Genomic DNA, 15780 nt, shown 5'->3' on the forward strand with positions numbered 1-15780 from the left:
TGGTCAATTGTGAAGCCTCTTGCAGTCAATCTAAGGCTGTGGGGGCTGAGTACATGAGAATGCACACACATGCCTTCCCCCCACCTCCCACCCCATGCTTGTGCTCTTCCACACAGCTGTGGAAGCAGGGAGCCAGCAAACCACACAAGAAAAAAAAAGTGGAAGCAATTCAAAAGTGAAAGCAATTCAAAGGGGTGAGCCAGAAAAAAGTAGCAGCACCATCTGGTGGACAAAGAGGCTTATTACACATCTTTCAGTGCCTTTGTGCTTGCATGCAATGAATCCATGGACACAGCAGTTTAATTCCCAGCAAGCCAAACTAAACTACATCAAAGGAGTTTTAGTTTAATGCGCAAGAAAGACTTTGAAAGCATTGGGATATCCTGCTCGTGCAAACAGACATGCAGTTGAAAGGGCAAAAATTGTGGCATGTACATGAGCCCTAGAAGAACAAAAACAAACATGATCAAATGTGATACTCTAATGACACAAATGCATGCAAGTGCAGTAAAGTGCAGACCATAGAGTACCTGTTCACTTGCCAACTCTTTAGTGTAACCTGTATAAAGGAGGATCTCACTGCAGCAACAGAAAGACCCATTACTTGTGTATAATTCTTGAAAAACAACTAGTTTAAAACAAGGACACAGGACAAAGAAAAAGTGCAGCAGTTATGGCATACTATTCAGGCAGCTGAGGGAGTCGGTTCACTTAATGGCTCATTGTTCTTCAGTCCACAGGTTTAACAATTGTCTCTCCTTTAAATGGACTTGATGTTCCACTAACCAACATAACCTTTCTTCAGTCAGTTTTGGTGTCCATTAGCTGCTCCTGATCTCCCGCCTCCTTTTTTCACAGCCCTGGAACTGTTTTTAGCTTGTTTCAAAATCATAGCTCCACCAATGAAGATCAGTCTTCAGCAGCAGCTAAGAGCAGGGAGGGTGAGTCAACTGAAGATTAGACTCTGCTCCTTCCTATGTAGCAATAACTCCATAAAATCCTTTTCTCTTCATTTGGCCTTTCAAAAACCAGGGTGCATCTCTTACTTGGGGCCAATACAGTATGTTGATAAAAGAAGGTAGTAAGCTTGCAAACCAGGTCAAGGAGGATGTTCCAGAAAAGAGACATCATTGAAATAAATGCAAAGATGGTTGGGAGAGGAGCAGATACTAGCACTGAAGAGATCAAGAAAGCAGTAGCCAGTAGCCTTACTTAAATACAATGGTCAAAGATTATACCTAGCAAGTCTACCAAACATGAGGAAGTGACCAGCCTATTTTGCAGAGATCCCAGGGCTGGCAGCCATTTTTGTGGGCTGAACACAGCGGGGAGCCGCCATGCCTCTGGCTGAGGGGCCCCAGAGATCCCTCCCCTCACTGCTGATTGGTTGCAAGAGCTGTCTGTCATATTGCCATGCCCCTCGCTGCTGATTGGTGGAGAGGTGTGGGGCTACACAACAAGCAGCCCTCTCAGCCAATCAGCAATGATTGGCAGGGGCAGCGGCTATCTTGCTAGCAGCCCCCTTTCTTCCTCTCCCCCTTCCCCCACCCAGCAGGCTGCATGGCCAGGCCACAGCAGCCGTGAGGACTGCTGGCTCCCTCTCAGAGCAGTAAGTTTTGGGATGGGGGCAATTTTGCAGCAAGCCTGCCCAATTTTGCATTTTCCATGAAAAATGTGAGAGAGCAATTTCAGTAAGTCATTTATAATGCCCCTCTAGTCTCACTCATCTCTACCAGTCCTGAACATGCATAACAGCATATAAATATTTTTACGCTGGAGTTCCTGTGCTAGCAGCAACACTTGATTCAGTCATTTCATCCACAGAAAAGCTTCTCTTGAAGAATATCTTGTTCCTTGAGCTTTAATGCATCTCTTTCATGTCTAATATAGTGTGCAAAACTGTTGGCTTTCAAAAATAATAAAACCGGTACTGAAATTTACTGTTATATTTTTCTTATAGAAACATATTCTTTACTTCTGTCATTGATGTCTTATTAATCATTCCCGGACCTGATGCATTTTCCCACAATATGGCAAAAGATGCATACAGTTGGCAGCATCCTGCACAGAACACTTACTGATTAAATGGGAGTTCAGTTTATGCCTGATTACAGCATAATGTAAACAATAGGCAGTGGGATGCATTACTGTCACTCATTTCTGTGTGTTTGCTTTCTCTCTGAAATACTGTTGAATGTCTCTCATCTGTAAATGGGAAGACAGAAGCCCAACTGCTGATCACACTAATTGAGTTTTGCAATTGACTTCATAGAAACAGGATTGTAACCAGGTTCAGAGATGTATGAATTATGCGTTGTTACAAAGTTATGAATCTGTCTTCAGGAGAGGGTTCAAGTAAATTAATTAGCACATCCTAGCAGAAAAATTGACCTCTTTAAACCTAAACTTAAATTTGGCCTTTGTTGTCCAAGGAAATAACTACATCTGTGGGTCTTTTTTTTTGTCCCCTTTATTTTCCCCTGATTTCTTAGGAAAGTTTTCTAATGTATTTATTTAGGTAGAGGCAAACAATGCTCTTTGGGATGGGCCCACAAGATGAAACAAAAAACTCCAATTAGAGAGAATACCTACATGTAGTTTTGCTTTGGCCCATTCCAGAACTAGGAGCCAGATGCAAAGTTCAAAAACATGTCCAGATCAAATTCCCTGACATACTCTGTTCTGGTTCTTGGCAAAGCATCAGCTTATACATACATACTATACACATAGAGGTTATGTTATAAGACTATTATTCAGGTTGGAAAGTCAAGCATTCAAGTTATGGTAGAAAGTCAGGCATTCAAGTCAAGCATTCAAGTTATGCAAGAAATGATAGAATTCAAGTTTCTTGTGTAACCTTAACATCTTGTGTATAAGCATCATGCTACAGAGTTTAATTACATAATCACATGGCACGTCTATATGAGATGCTGCGTTGCTGTAGCAATAGGCTACAGCGATGTAGCATCAGCAAGTACAAACCATGACGCCACCATAACAACATGCTTCCTCGCTATAGCACATAACTATGGTAATATAGGAGCTAAAAATAACTGCACTGCCTGCACAGCACAGTAGCAGCTGTTACTGCTCCATCACATAGTGTGTAGTAACAACAGCATAGTAACATGACAGCGTAGTAACAACAGTGCCATAGGAACACGTGTAGACATAACCACATATCACTTTTCCACAGCACTTCTACCTCATTTGAAATGGACAGTGCTCACTTAGACCCAGATTCTGTCCCACCTATTATGGCTAGGGACAGATGTTCAAAAAGCCTGAGCCTGAATTGATTCAATATTTGCAGGTTAGCTTAACCCACAAAGTTTGAACTGATTTGGAGGTGAATAGACATTCCCTTTTCATTCCAGAAATGCAGGAACATGCCTGCACTGGCTCAGGCTAGAAGCCATGAGGTACTAAAGCAGCCCTCCCTTCCCTTCTACAGTGCTGATCTGAGGGGGGCATGGCCAGGCCCTGGCAGGATGCTTTAACTAGGGAGGGATTCCCTCCCTTCCCCCCCCGCCCAACAAGCAAGGGAGCCAGCAGAGAGTTGATAACAGAGCATTTGAGTTACACAGCAGGAAGTTACACAGGAAATTGTTAGCATTTATCACCATATTAAACAGAACAAAGCCTTTCACATTAGTTTAAGCTTTTCTTAAGCAACTTTTTCCAAGGAAGGGACATTACCAGCTACCTGTTGATTAGCTCCAACAAGCCCTAAATCAACACTGTCCTGTCTGCCTTTGTCCCATCTCCCAAAGCACAGACTATTACCAGCATGTGGTATGCTAGCTAATGCTGACAGGTATCTGTATAAGGCAGAGGGGAGGAGTAAATCCCTGCTTGAGCAGGGAATGGTGAGGGAGTGAGTGGGGGGACTCAAACAGAGTGAAATAGAATTGCATGACGACACCTAAATCCACTTCCATGTCCATTAGGTAGCCCTTAATAAGCAACTCTTCAGTATTTTGTTTTCTCCTCTTTTGTGTGTTCTCAGGCCTCCTTATTTCATACTATTCTAATTGTTCCATGAAGTTAGAATTAATAATTTCTTCCTGGGGTTTTCTGAGGTGCCCAGTACTATGGCATCTAAATGTTTCATAATCATTAATGAAGTTAATTTCAGCAGCAGCATGGGGAGGTGAGGGCTTGGCATTGAACATTGCAGCTAACGCAGCTGAAGTTTGATGCAGTTATAAGCAAATAAGAAAGAGGTTTTATGGTGGGAAGGGTCAGGTAACTTTCCCCCCTCCCAATAAATATACAATAACAATATAAACAAAAATTGAAAAAGCCAAAATAGGGTGGGGGTTAATTATTTTCATTAATTTTAAATAATTGTTTTTTCATATGCAAAGGAGAAGAGACAAGATGAGAACTGGGAACAGATCACATTGAAAGATGGTACTAGGAACCTGAGATCACTTAGACTGTCTGATAAATCTCTCTCTCTCTCTCTCCCTCCCCCCAACACACTTAGACTTTGTGGATTTGAACCATTCTACGATGAAAGGGGTGATCAGTACATGTTCAAGAGAATTCTGAACTGCGAATATGATTTCGTGTCTCCCTGGTGGGATGATGTGTCCCTAAATGCCAAGGATTTGGTAAGTATAAGACTATTGAGTATAAGATTTTTTTTTAAATATAGATTTATTTGTTATCTCTCTTCAAAGAAAAATGGTATTTGGGTGAGTTTTTTTCAAGTGTATCTGTCTCAAAATTAGTCCTGAATATGTTATTTGGCTGTAAGTCAAGAATGATAAATTAAAATACAATAACCACTATAGAATTCAGTAGTTTGATTTTCAGAGATGCTAAGCACTGATTGCACCCACTGGTATCAGTTAGAGCCATGGAAGTTCAGCATTTCTGTCAACTAAACCACTGATTTTCAAGCAATTACTGTAGCATATTGAGAAGTGCCTGACCTTGGTTGTAGATAAAAGTTTTAGAAGATATTTTTCTTTCTATTAATTTTTCCTTCATGTTGCATCAACCTCAAAAGGGATATTAAACCCAGCTCTGCAGTTCATTCATTTTTTCTAGAATGGACTATTTTTGAAACAATAAAATGAAATAAAGACACCATCTGTTGTTGACCACAATATTCTGTCCATTTAAGAGCTTTGTATAATTAATTCTTAGCTGATGAGGACAGAGGCAGTGCCATTAGGCAAGACCATTAGTACAAAGCTAGGGCTAAAGTGCTATCTGCACTATATCCTTTTATTACTGAGTAAAGTAAATTGGATCCAAGAGATACTGATCTGCAGAGATGAACATGCCTAAGTTCTATTTTTACTCAATGTTACTTGCACAATTCAGTTATTTCATTAAAATTAGAGTAACAAATGTTCAGTTCTATACCACTTATACAAACTGTGCCATAAAATGCTACTTTAATTAATGTTTGTAAAGTGCTTTAGGATGCCTCAAATGAAAGGCCCTGTGGAAGTTCAGAATATTTTTTGTTTGTGTATTAGATTTAGGGCATTTCTGAGCTCTAGAGAATGTTATTTACAGTCCCTAGTAGGCAACAAGAAGATTAATAATATTCCACAGTCAAGCTACATGTTCTTTGCATGCATACAGCATTTGTACAAACTGACCCAAAACAGCTCCCGGTATTGGGGCTCAGACTGAACTTCTAGGCTGCTTGCAGATGTTAAAAACAAAAAAAAAAGCTGCACTTTATTTTAAACTTGACTTGCTTCTGTGCCGAGCCTAGTACTTGCCCAGAAGAGGCAATACCTTAGTTGGACCCAGCACACCCAATGTCTGTAGAGAGATTGGGCACTTCTGTGTGTATCCAGGTTGTAGCTGTAGCGGTCTAGAGGCAAAAGAAACCAGAACTCATGGTGGCGTTATATGTTATTAGACCAACTAGATTTTTGCAAAGAATTTTTTTCTAATAAAAGATATCACCTCTACCACAAGTTCTGGCACTTTACTGGGGCTTTTGGGGCGCTTTTATGTAATAGCTGATTGAATCAGCTTTAGCTAAAAGCACCCAAAGGCCCCACTGAAGCGCCCAATCTATAGACACTGCAGAGCCAGGTCAAACTAACACATACTTCTTCCATTAAACCGCAGTTTGTTTGTTTATTTTAACAACCGCAAGCAGCCTTAGAAGCAAGATGTAGAGATCCTGAATCAGTCTGTGGATTTGAATCTATTACCTCTGCTATAGGGAGTGATGAGGGACTGTATTGGCCACTTTGAAATGTGGGGAAGCTTAATGGTGAGGCAACACTGGAGTGTTCTAATTAGACTATTAGGGTGCCTGTAGACATGCACTGTAATTACAGCACATTGGAGCAGACTCGATTAATTGAGTCTACTGGAGTGTGCTAAGTCACACAGTCCAGCAACCTTGGTGTTTTGTGTACCCAGCATCCCTGCATTTCAAAATGGTAGTAGGGGCGCTTTAACTAGAGCTTTTTGAATAAGCTTTAGTTAAAGCACCCCCACCAATATTTTGAAGCACAGGACGCTGAATATATGAGATGCTGCAGGCGCTTTAATTAGAGTGGCTCCCAAGAGCCCCCTGAGCATGCCTCCACAGCTACTGTGTACCCTAATTGCAGAGCCTGTTTAGCCAAGGGAATTGTAGAACCACGGGCTATGGTGCTCCTGCACTCTCCTACCTCCAGTCTGTCTTTAACAATACCTCACCTCCCTACTGTGGATGGAGGCCTGTGAAACACAGCTTCACAGCCCACACCTATGCTGGGCATTCTGCAATCTTTGCTGCATCTATAGCAACAGTTTTTTGGAAAATTGTCACCATTGTACTAACAAAGGTACACATTCACAAGTTGTATTATAATAGTGGAAGCACTAGTATAGGCAGGGTTTTGTGACACAGAATTTATGCCTGGGTGGAATAGGGGTGTGTGATGCACTGTTGTTACAGGTTGGAGGCTAGATGTGTGGTGCACTACAAACCTGGATTGCAAGAGCATGTATGGCACAGTAGATAATGTTGTGTCTAGAAGAATGCATAATGGCCCAGCTTCACTAGGAAGGGTGGAGAACTAGTTAGGACACACTCTTGGGAGCAGAAAATATGGGCTGAAGAGGGCCTAGATACTCACAACCTAAACCACCATGCTATTATACAAAAGGTCTCCTATGTCAGCTGTATATTTGTGTGAAAGTGATCCTGGGTGCTGCATTGTATACTGAAATTAGTGATGTTGGAGTAGGTTAGGCTTGCTTCAAACATGCATCGTGGATCAGGCCCATCAGGGGACTGAGGTGAAGTTAGGCACAGCTCTGTCATGTATCTGAATCACAACAGAGTTTAAGTGCAGTTTATGGGGAGTTTTTAAGTCTCTAAAGCAAGTGAAAATCCCCTCCCCACTCCCCCTTCCGGCTCAGAGGCACATCCCCTCTGCTCCCCATCCCGCACCTGCCGCAGCTGCTTTTTCCACTGTTGGGGGTTGGGGAAGCTCAAAGCCAACTGGGCTGAGTGTGAGCTGGGCTCAGCTTGGGAGGGGACAGTGGCAACAGGGCAAGTGCAGAGTAGTCCCCCCTTTCCCCCCAGTCATGACACCAGGTAGGGAAACCCTCATCCATCCCAGATGCCACTGTCCCCATCCCCAGCTGAGCCCAGCCACAGTGCAATGGGCAGGAATGGTTCTGGTGTTTCCCTGCACCTGGGTCAGGGGAAGGGTAGGCTGGGCAAGGAAGGGGTGAGGAGGGGGTGTGCCTTTGAGCAGAAAATGGAAGCAGGGGGCAGGATTTCGGCCCAACTTAGGAACTTTCAAAAGTCTCTAGAGGCTCCCGTGGATCACTCCAATTCAAAAAGGGAGTGAAGTTGCACCACTGCCCCACTCTAGTTCTGCCCCTGATGCTGAAGGACTGTGGCCCTCCCATGTTTTAGCTCCAGTAGGTGACTGGTTCAGGCACTTGCCCAGGAAGCTGGAGACCTAGGTCCTAGGACCACCCCCTCCCCAGAGCAGGGAGTCAGACTGTCTCTGACTTCCCAGCACAGTGTTTTAACCATCACACCACAGATTGTATATTATCCAGTCCTGTCTTCAGAGCTCCTTTTGAAGCTGTCCCTCTGGTCAGCCAAGAGAGGAAGATACATGGGTCCAGGGGGAAGATCCCAAGCTACAGGGTGCATGGCTCATTGAGATGGCTGTTGCTCTGGAAGGAAGCAGGCTCTCATTTCTAGCCTGGACCTTTGCTCACAGTGAGGCAGAAACTTCCCCACTGCTCTCCATCCCTTTTATCCAGTATCTGTTAAATGTGAGGGGCAGCAGGTTAGCTTTAAAGGGGCCACTGGAGAAGCGACCTGTGGCATGGTGGTTAGAATTGCTGGGCTGAAAAGTCAGAGAGATCCACATTCCAATTCCCTTGGAGTAAAGGGAGGGCCCAGAACCTAGGTATTCTGCTTCCCCACCTTACCATTTTCTGGATTTATGCTCAGCTATATGCCTGGCTAATGTGTAGTCTACTGAGTATCTTCAGTCTATATGCACAGTGTGTCCACAGGGAAGAGGGAGGTCCAACAGCAGCTAGGTACATGGCTAGAAAGTTGCCATGTCGGTATGAAAAGGAGAAAAGAATTCTGTCTCATGTGCAGAAACCTGTCTTGTGGCACCTAGGGAATTTTGAGAGCCAAAATTAATTTAGGCACTTAATAAGCTGCTTGGCTGCTGGAGCTGGGTTGCTTTTGTGACTTAGGCCCTTAAGTTTTGTGCTAGTCCTGCTTGAGATTCCTGGTTTGCTAGTCTGGACTGGGCCCCTACTTATTTTCAAAACTAAGCTATTAGTAACTTACCTCCCTATTAGGTACCTTTGGATTGTATGAGATTTTAAAGATATGATGATTAGCAGAAGTACAGCTACAAGCAGTAGTAATGCTACAGATGTAGGTATCTTTCTTCACTCTTAAATTTTTTCTATGGTATCCTTGTTTGCCAAGACATTCCCTTAAACCAAGAGTTATAACTGAATATACAGCATTGTTTGTTTCCCTAAGGAGTCCTTCAGTACAGAACTTTAGGGCATGAACAAACACCAAATCCAGCACGTTAAAAAGGAGCTACCCATCTGCCCATTCTTACCCCATAGTAAGTGGAAGCTAAAGCAGTAGTTTAAGTGAAAAGCTCTCTCCGTTTCACTCTCAGTGAAAGTGGGCTAAGCGACCACAGTTTCGCTTACATTTCTCTTGGGGTAAGAGCATCACATAGACTGTTGCCATGGAGCAACTGATGCATGGTAAGACCCCAACCATCTTTTGGGTTACTGGAATGTACTCATTTGTCCATAGCTGCATAAAATCAAGAACAAACTCTATAATGTAAGTCTTGCTAAATATTGCAGGGTACGAATGTTACATTCTTTTTTCCTTTTCTTCTCTCCTGGTGTAGGTTAAAAAGTTGATTGTTTTAGACCCCAAGAAACGCCTCACTACGCTTCAAGCTTTGCAGCACCCTTGGGTCACAGGAAAGGCAGCAAATTTTGCACATATGGACAATGCACAAAAGAAACTTCAAGAGTTCAATGCACGGCGTAAACTTAAGGTAAGTCTCTGTATTTTAGTGTCTGGGCTCATCTGTACCACATCTGCAGAACTCCTGAGTGTACCCAAAAAGTACGCTCCATCTGCCCACTCTCATGCCCACTCCACAAGCACCAGACCCAAAAATGAGGCAGTGAAGCCACTCTGATGGTGCACCCATTGTCATTTCCATGCACACTGGAGACTGAGATCTGGAGAGCGGTGCTGGGGTGCCCTCAGAAATACCAGAGAAGTGGTATAAAAATGCTCAGTGGTAACTTTAAAACCATTCTGTGATATTGACAGTCCAAGGAAGCCTTACAAATCATTGTAAAGATTGTCCCAACTGGGGAAAAAAAAACGATTCTCCTGTCCTTTATTATGATGGCTGGTGAACAAGAGAAAGGTAAAGATGATCTGTTCAGTCTCCACAACTGGATGAATAAAAATGTGCAGCTGTAGAGAAAAAACACAGCTGCTTAGAACAGGAATGGATTTTCTAGAAAATATTTCCTTTCTCTGCATTTAGTACTTCGTGCTACATCTCTAAGGTGTTGACTAGAAAAGCTCCAGTCAGAGTAGGTGGTTTACTGATTTTTCTCATGGATTTGTACATCTAAAAACCTGGTGGATACTTAAACTAAGTACATAAGATTTTACATCATTAGCTTTGTATATTTTGGGGATGTATGATGCCTTTAAATGGCCCACAGTTCCCAAGGATATCAATGAGAATGCAAGGGAACGGAGAACATTCTATGGTACAGCCTAATGTCAAAATTAAGTGCCTAAATTGCACATGCTAAATATACACATTCAGGTCCAAAATATGTAGTTTCAGATCTTGACAGTTAACTAGGCCTGCATCTGGGCAACTGCATTTCCTCTCCATTATTTTCATTAAAATTATAAACATTGTGTACCAGTATACGAGGTGTAGAGATGCAAACCTATGGAATTGAATCAGACCCACACTCAACTTTTTACTTCTTTGCTGATATGCTGAACACAGGGCATGAGTAGGAAGAGTTTCTAAGGCACAGATGACAAATAGGCCTCTGGCTTACAGAAGCATGAAATTCACCCCCTAGATAATAATCAGTATCAGTAGTGTCTGCTTTGGAAAATATATCCTGGGGTGCTTGGGCACAAGTCTTATGATCAACATCTGTTGTGGAGTCGCAACAGAGCCATCTTTATCACCATGGGCCATCACAATAATAATGAAACAGCCTCTGGGCTGGGAGCAATACAATCCATTACAAAAAGAAAATATGAACAGTAAATTACCCTAAAATGTTCATTTTGACGATTTTTTCTATCTTGTTGGGAAACTCTGACAAAGGCTCTCCAGATAGCAAAAGAAGGTCTGTTGCAAAGTGTATACAAAAATCTTGGGACGTTCCAGACATAATTATAGATATTCTTTGCCTGTTTAGAACTGACATAGATGTGTCCATTATTATTATTCTCTTCAGTAGAAGAGATTTCCATAGCCTTAATCTGGAGTTACAAAATTAACTGTGCTGCATCGGCTACTGCAGGGGTGGCCAACCTGCAGCATATGTGCCACTTGTGGCACAGACAGCTCCTGTGTGTGGTATGCAGCAGATAGTGAAGGGATCAGAAAGCAGAGGAAAGGGAAAGGGATTGGAATGATATTCACAGAGGGTACTGGCTTAATTTGTGGCATGCCTGCCAAAAAAGTTGTCCCCCACTGAGCTGCTGAGGTCAGCAATAAAAGTCATTAATAACATTGTATCTGTTTTGCACGTGTCAGTTTGGGTTCTCTTTGTAGTCTCACAGCATTGATTCTCTTCTGGGGCCTCTAATGGGACACGTTTGTAAAAAACTAAAACCTTATTTTATTTAGAACATGTCTTCATCCATTTTATATTCCTGTGTGGCTACCTAAACACTTGTAAGTTTATTTATTTGTTGATTTAACATCAAGAACAGGATTATTAAATCATTAACAGCATGAAAATGATTTCCTCTTCATAAAATGCAAAACTATGTACTGATTTACTAAGGGCATATACATTAATATGTATAGCTACAATTATACCTGTAAAAATAAATATAAACTCACAGGTACCTTTGGAATAATACAAAGCCAAGATGACACTATTTTCTTGTATTCAGAGCAGTAGCTTTATTAAATAGTTCTAAATCTGTAAATTCTAAAATTAAGATTGATATTAGTTGCAGCATAATAGGGTAGGATTCTTTCTTGTATACATCTATACATACAGCAGAAAGCAAAAGGCATTGCATTTAGATATATATAATTTTACCAGGTGCCACATTCCATTCTTAGTCCTTCTCACAAAGCCACCCTCTATACTGATCTTCTCTGCGAATGCTTCCTTCTTCACTCCATCTAGGGGTTCCTGTTTCCAAGGTCCTACACACCTCTCCCAACCTACATACTTTAAAACCTGATCCAAGTAAGAACTCAGGCACCTAGATGCAACTTAGGTGGAATTTAAACATCTAAATCCAAGTCATCAATCAATGCACAAAACCCTGCCTAACTGCTTTATATGCCTCAGAGGCCATGGGAACCTTAGGTTTCATCAGAAAACTTATGCAAACTTCTACATTTCTGCTATTACACATGCCTGGGACCTCCACCATCTTGGCTGAGCTGAGCATCTCAGCACCTGTCTGTACACCTATATCTGTTTGCAGTTCTTGATTAGGCATCTACATGCCCAAGTTCCCTGAGAGCCCTGATCTGTCAAGTCTGCCCTGAGCACACCTAAAACACCCTGATGGCCTTGAGTCCAGCACAAAGCACAACATCCAGAACCACTTCATTTCAGAAACACAGTGGATGGGTGTTGCCAGTGCTTGCGTGTGGTATCTTGGGCTACTGTGGGGAAAGAAATGCAAGATATATGGATCAGAGAGAGATCAAGCAAGAGGAAGCATGACTATAGCCCAGTAGGGGGATTCTGCCCTGAGAGATGGGAACCCTGGGTCCCCATATCTAGTCCCAACACTACTCATGTATTTTCTCTGGCATAGGGACTGTAACCCAGGACTCTCCCCTCCCATGGGACAGCCCTTATCTCTGGGCTACAGAGTGATGCTTTTCAAAGTATTGATAAATAGCTGCTTCTCCCTCCCACCCTATGACTCTTGTATTTCTGGATTTGCAATATATCAGCTTCTTCAGTCGGCAAAGTGTTCCCAGCCAAACTATTCTATAGCCTAGTGATTACAGCACTCTTCTGGATGGAGAAGTGGGTGTAAATTATGCCAGGCAAGCAGGGGGAGCTACCCGTTCTCCCACGAGCCTGGGTGAGTGCCTGAACAACCCGGCTCTTATATAAATGGTGGCCACCAGCATCACCACTAGTACAAGTTTCCCTCGATTTTTGCGGGTTCTTTATATGCGAATTCACTCTTATGTGATGAGCATATTTAGACACATAATTTGTTATATGAGAGGTAAATTCACCCCTATGCGATCAGCATACCACCTGCCCAAGCAGGGAAGTCTGTGAGAGGAGGGGACAGGGCCGTGGCCCCAATCACACCAGCCCCAGCTGCAGCGGCCCCAGGAGTAACTGGTGCAAGTTGCCTGCAGCCGCTAGGCTGCATCATGATCCGTCTGTTCCCTGCGCCTTGGCTCATCTGAGCTCTTGGGTTGCGCTATGCCGTGGTGCAGGCAGCTGGTGTCAGCTGCTCCCAGGGCTGCTCCAGCATGGGCTGGGGTGAATGCAGACAAGCAGAGCCCCAGGCAGTGTGGGGCACAGCACTCACCCCAGCCCTGGCTGCAATGGCCCTGGGAGCAGCTGACACCAGCTGCCTGCACCAGGGCATGGTACAGCCCAGGAGCAGAGGTGAGTGGGGGCAGGCAGAGCCCAGCAGCTGCAGGCAGCTGGTGCCGGCTGTTGCTGGGGCCACTGCATGTGAGGCTGGGGTGAGTGCTGCTCTTTTCTCTCTGCTTTGCTGCCTTGTGCAGCCCTGGGAGCGGCACCTCTCCTCCCACCCCTTCCCTAGTCCCAGCCTCACTCCCTCTCTCCCCACCATGGGAACCTATCCCTATTTATTACATTGTAAAGTCGGTTTGCTTTATGCAAATTCAATTTTTGCACCATTCTCCAGGAATGCATGTATAGCATAAATCAAGGGAAACCTGTACCACCATTCCCTCTTTCTCCTCTGCCTGTGTCTTAAAAGAAAAGAGTGGGTGGTGAGTGCCCTTTACTCAAAGTGATAACTTAGGTAATTTAGTCCAAGAAGCAGTTTCAAACTGGGATTCACAGTCTCTCATAGGTGTCTTAGTGCTGGAGGTAGGACGCTGGATCTGAGAAAGAAAGAGGATTTGAGAGATATCCTTCTCTTCAGCATTTTCCACTGACTAGCTTTGGTGTTTTCCCATTCAGCATGTGTGAATGTGAATCTCATTTCTAGTTTCTTCCTGTTCATTATATAGGGAACTTAAGCACCCCATTCAGGTTTGTGAATTCCAATCCTTAAACACTTCTGTGAATCTGCTCTTTTATTGTCTTGACCCCATCCCTCCTGCTCCCCCAGTAATGCCACCCTTTATGGCCTGATAGTCCTCTTTTCAATGAGCAACTTTAGCTCTCTTCAACTAGTCAGCAAGACTTCTGTCCTCATCCACATTCCTCCTTCACTCCCATTTTTAAAGGAGCACCTACCAAAAATTAGCCAGCTACTTATGAATAAGAAGAGGGGTAGTTGGAAATGTTTCCTATATATATCATTTTTATATATACATGCATCTAAGTATGCTTGTTTCCTCTTCCATATATGTCTTTGCTTTCTAAGCATATAAACTTTTCTGGGCATAGACCAAGATACATTTCCTAATTGCTGTAGATTAGCACTGTAAAAATTTGCACCAGATAAGGATCTTTCACTGAGTCTTTCTAAAAGTCTGCATAGCCACTAGCACATTCTGGATATTACCGTATTAGATATCAGTCCTAATGATAAGTGTTGCTTTAATCTGTGCATAAGATACAATATAATCAGTGTAATTTACTCTCTCACAAGATGGAACAATTTTTTTTATCAGTTCATTTTAATAGAGGTGTTGATAAGTATATTTTATTTTCAAACTCAGAATTAGTATAGCTAAACATATTTCTACCAATGATAGTCCAGGTTTGAACTTCAGAAATAGTGGGCACATCTACATGTGCTATTAATATGCTTTAAGCTTACTGCACAGTAAAATGCGTTGCTTTCCCCAGGAGTATATCTACATATGTGCCCATCAGGCTACTCCAGCCCTGCTCTTCCCCCATACAACTGCTAGGGGGAGCTCCAGGTTTCCCAAGTGCCAGCCGTAGACTGGCAAGGAGAACTGGGTCAGGCCTGGGCTCCCAGGGGCTGGAGGGAAGGGAGGGAGCTGCCCTGCCTCCAAAGCAGCTGGCAGCCTCCCAGCCTCACACCCCAATCAACAGTTCAGGGCAGGGGCTGGAAAGCAGCAGCTGCCTGGAATAGAAGACATTTCCCCCACCCCCTGCTTCTTGGTCAGCTGTCTACACATACACTACTGTGCAGTAGCTACTGCACAGTAAATCTACTACCTGTATCTATACGTAGCAGCCAACCGCACAATAGACTAATTTACTACACAGTAAATGCTGCACACGTGTAGACAGTGATGCTTTACTGCACAGTCTCACGTAGATGCACCCAGTGACTCTTTCAGATCTCATTAAATTGTTTTGAATACTACTTATTTTTGTAGCTATCGGAGGTTAATATTAATATGAAGTGTACGTGTAATAAAATTCCATGCGCATACTGTCCTGAGAGCGAGGACAGACATAAGACTTGACCCATTCCAAGAGTGTCACTGATTGAAAACCAGTTCACAGTTGTCCCCAGTCTGATGTGTCTGCACATACACTGCTAAGGGTTCAAAGTGGATCGGTCACCTTTTAGGCATTGCAGTTCTGACAAACCAGCACCAAGGGGAGGTAGTGAGTACCCAGCCCAATTGCAATTCCCTCCCCCGCCCTTCTCACCAACATATGAGTTCAATAAAGACCCATTCCTGTACCTTACTGAACATCTGTGTGGTGATACCTGACTGGAGATTGCCTAGATGTGTGCATAGGACTAGGGGGCTACCTGGACCCCTGCTTCTGAATGCCTGATAGCTGAGTGCTCTGAAGCTGCCAGAACTTTCAGGGCTTTTAAAGAGCACTTTCCCGCACGCCATTCATTAGTTTAGTTCAGGTCCTGGATATTGA

The 15780-nt window shown here is 43.3% G+C and overlaps 1 protein-coding gene across 1 annotated transcript in view; it reads left to right on the forward strand.

Annotated features, from left to right (window-relative positions):
* The window catches only part of CAMK4 (calcium/calmodulin dependent protein kinase IV), a 329227-nt gene that overhangs the window by 301591 nt on the left and 11856 nt on the right, over nt 1-15780 (forward strand). Inside the window, exons 9-10 of the mRNA XM_019532473.1 lie at nt 4493-4619; nt 9402-9554. Of these exons, the coding sequence (XP_019388018.1) occupies nt 4493-4619; nt 9402-9554 (280 nt within the window). The remainder of the gene's footprint in view (nt 1-4492; nt 4620-9401; nt 9555-15780) is intronic.

This window comes from Crocodylus porosus, unplaced genomic scaffold, assembly GCF_001723895.1.
Source record: "Crocodylus porosus isolate Cpor-Errol unplaced genomic scaffold, CroPor_comp1, whole genome shotgun sequence".
Classification (NCBI taxonomy): domain Eukaryota; kingdom Metazoa; phylum Chordata; order Crocodylia; family Crocodylidae; genus Crocodylus; species Crocodylus porosus.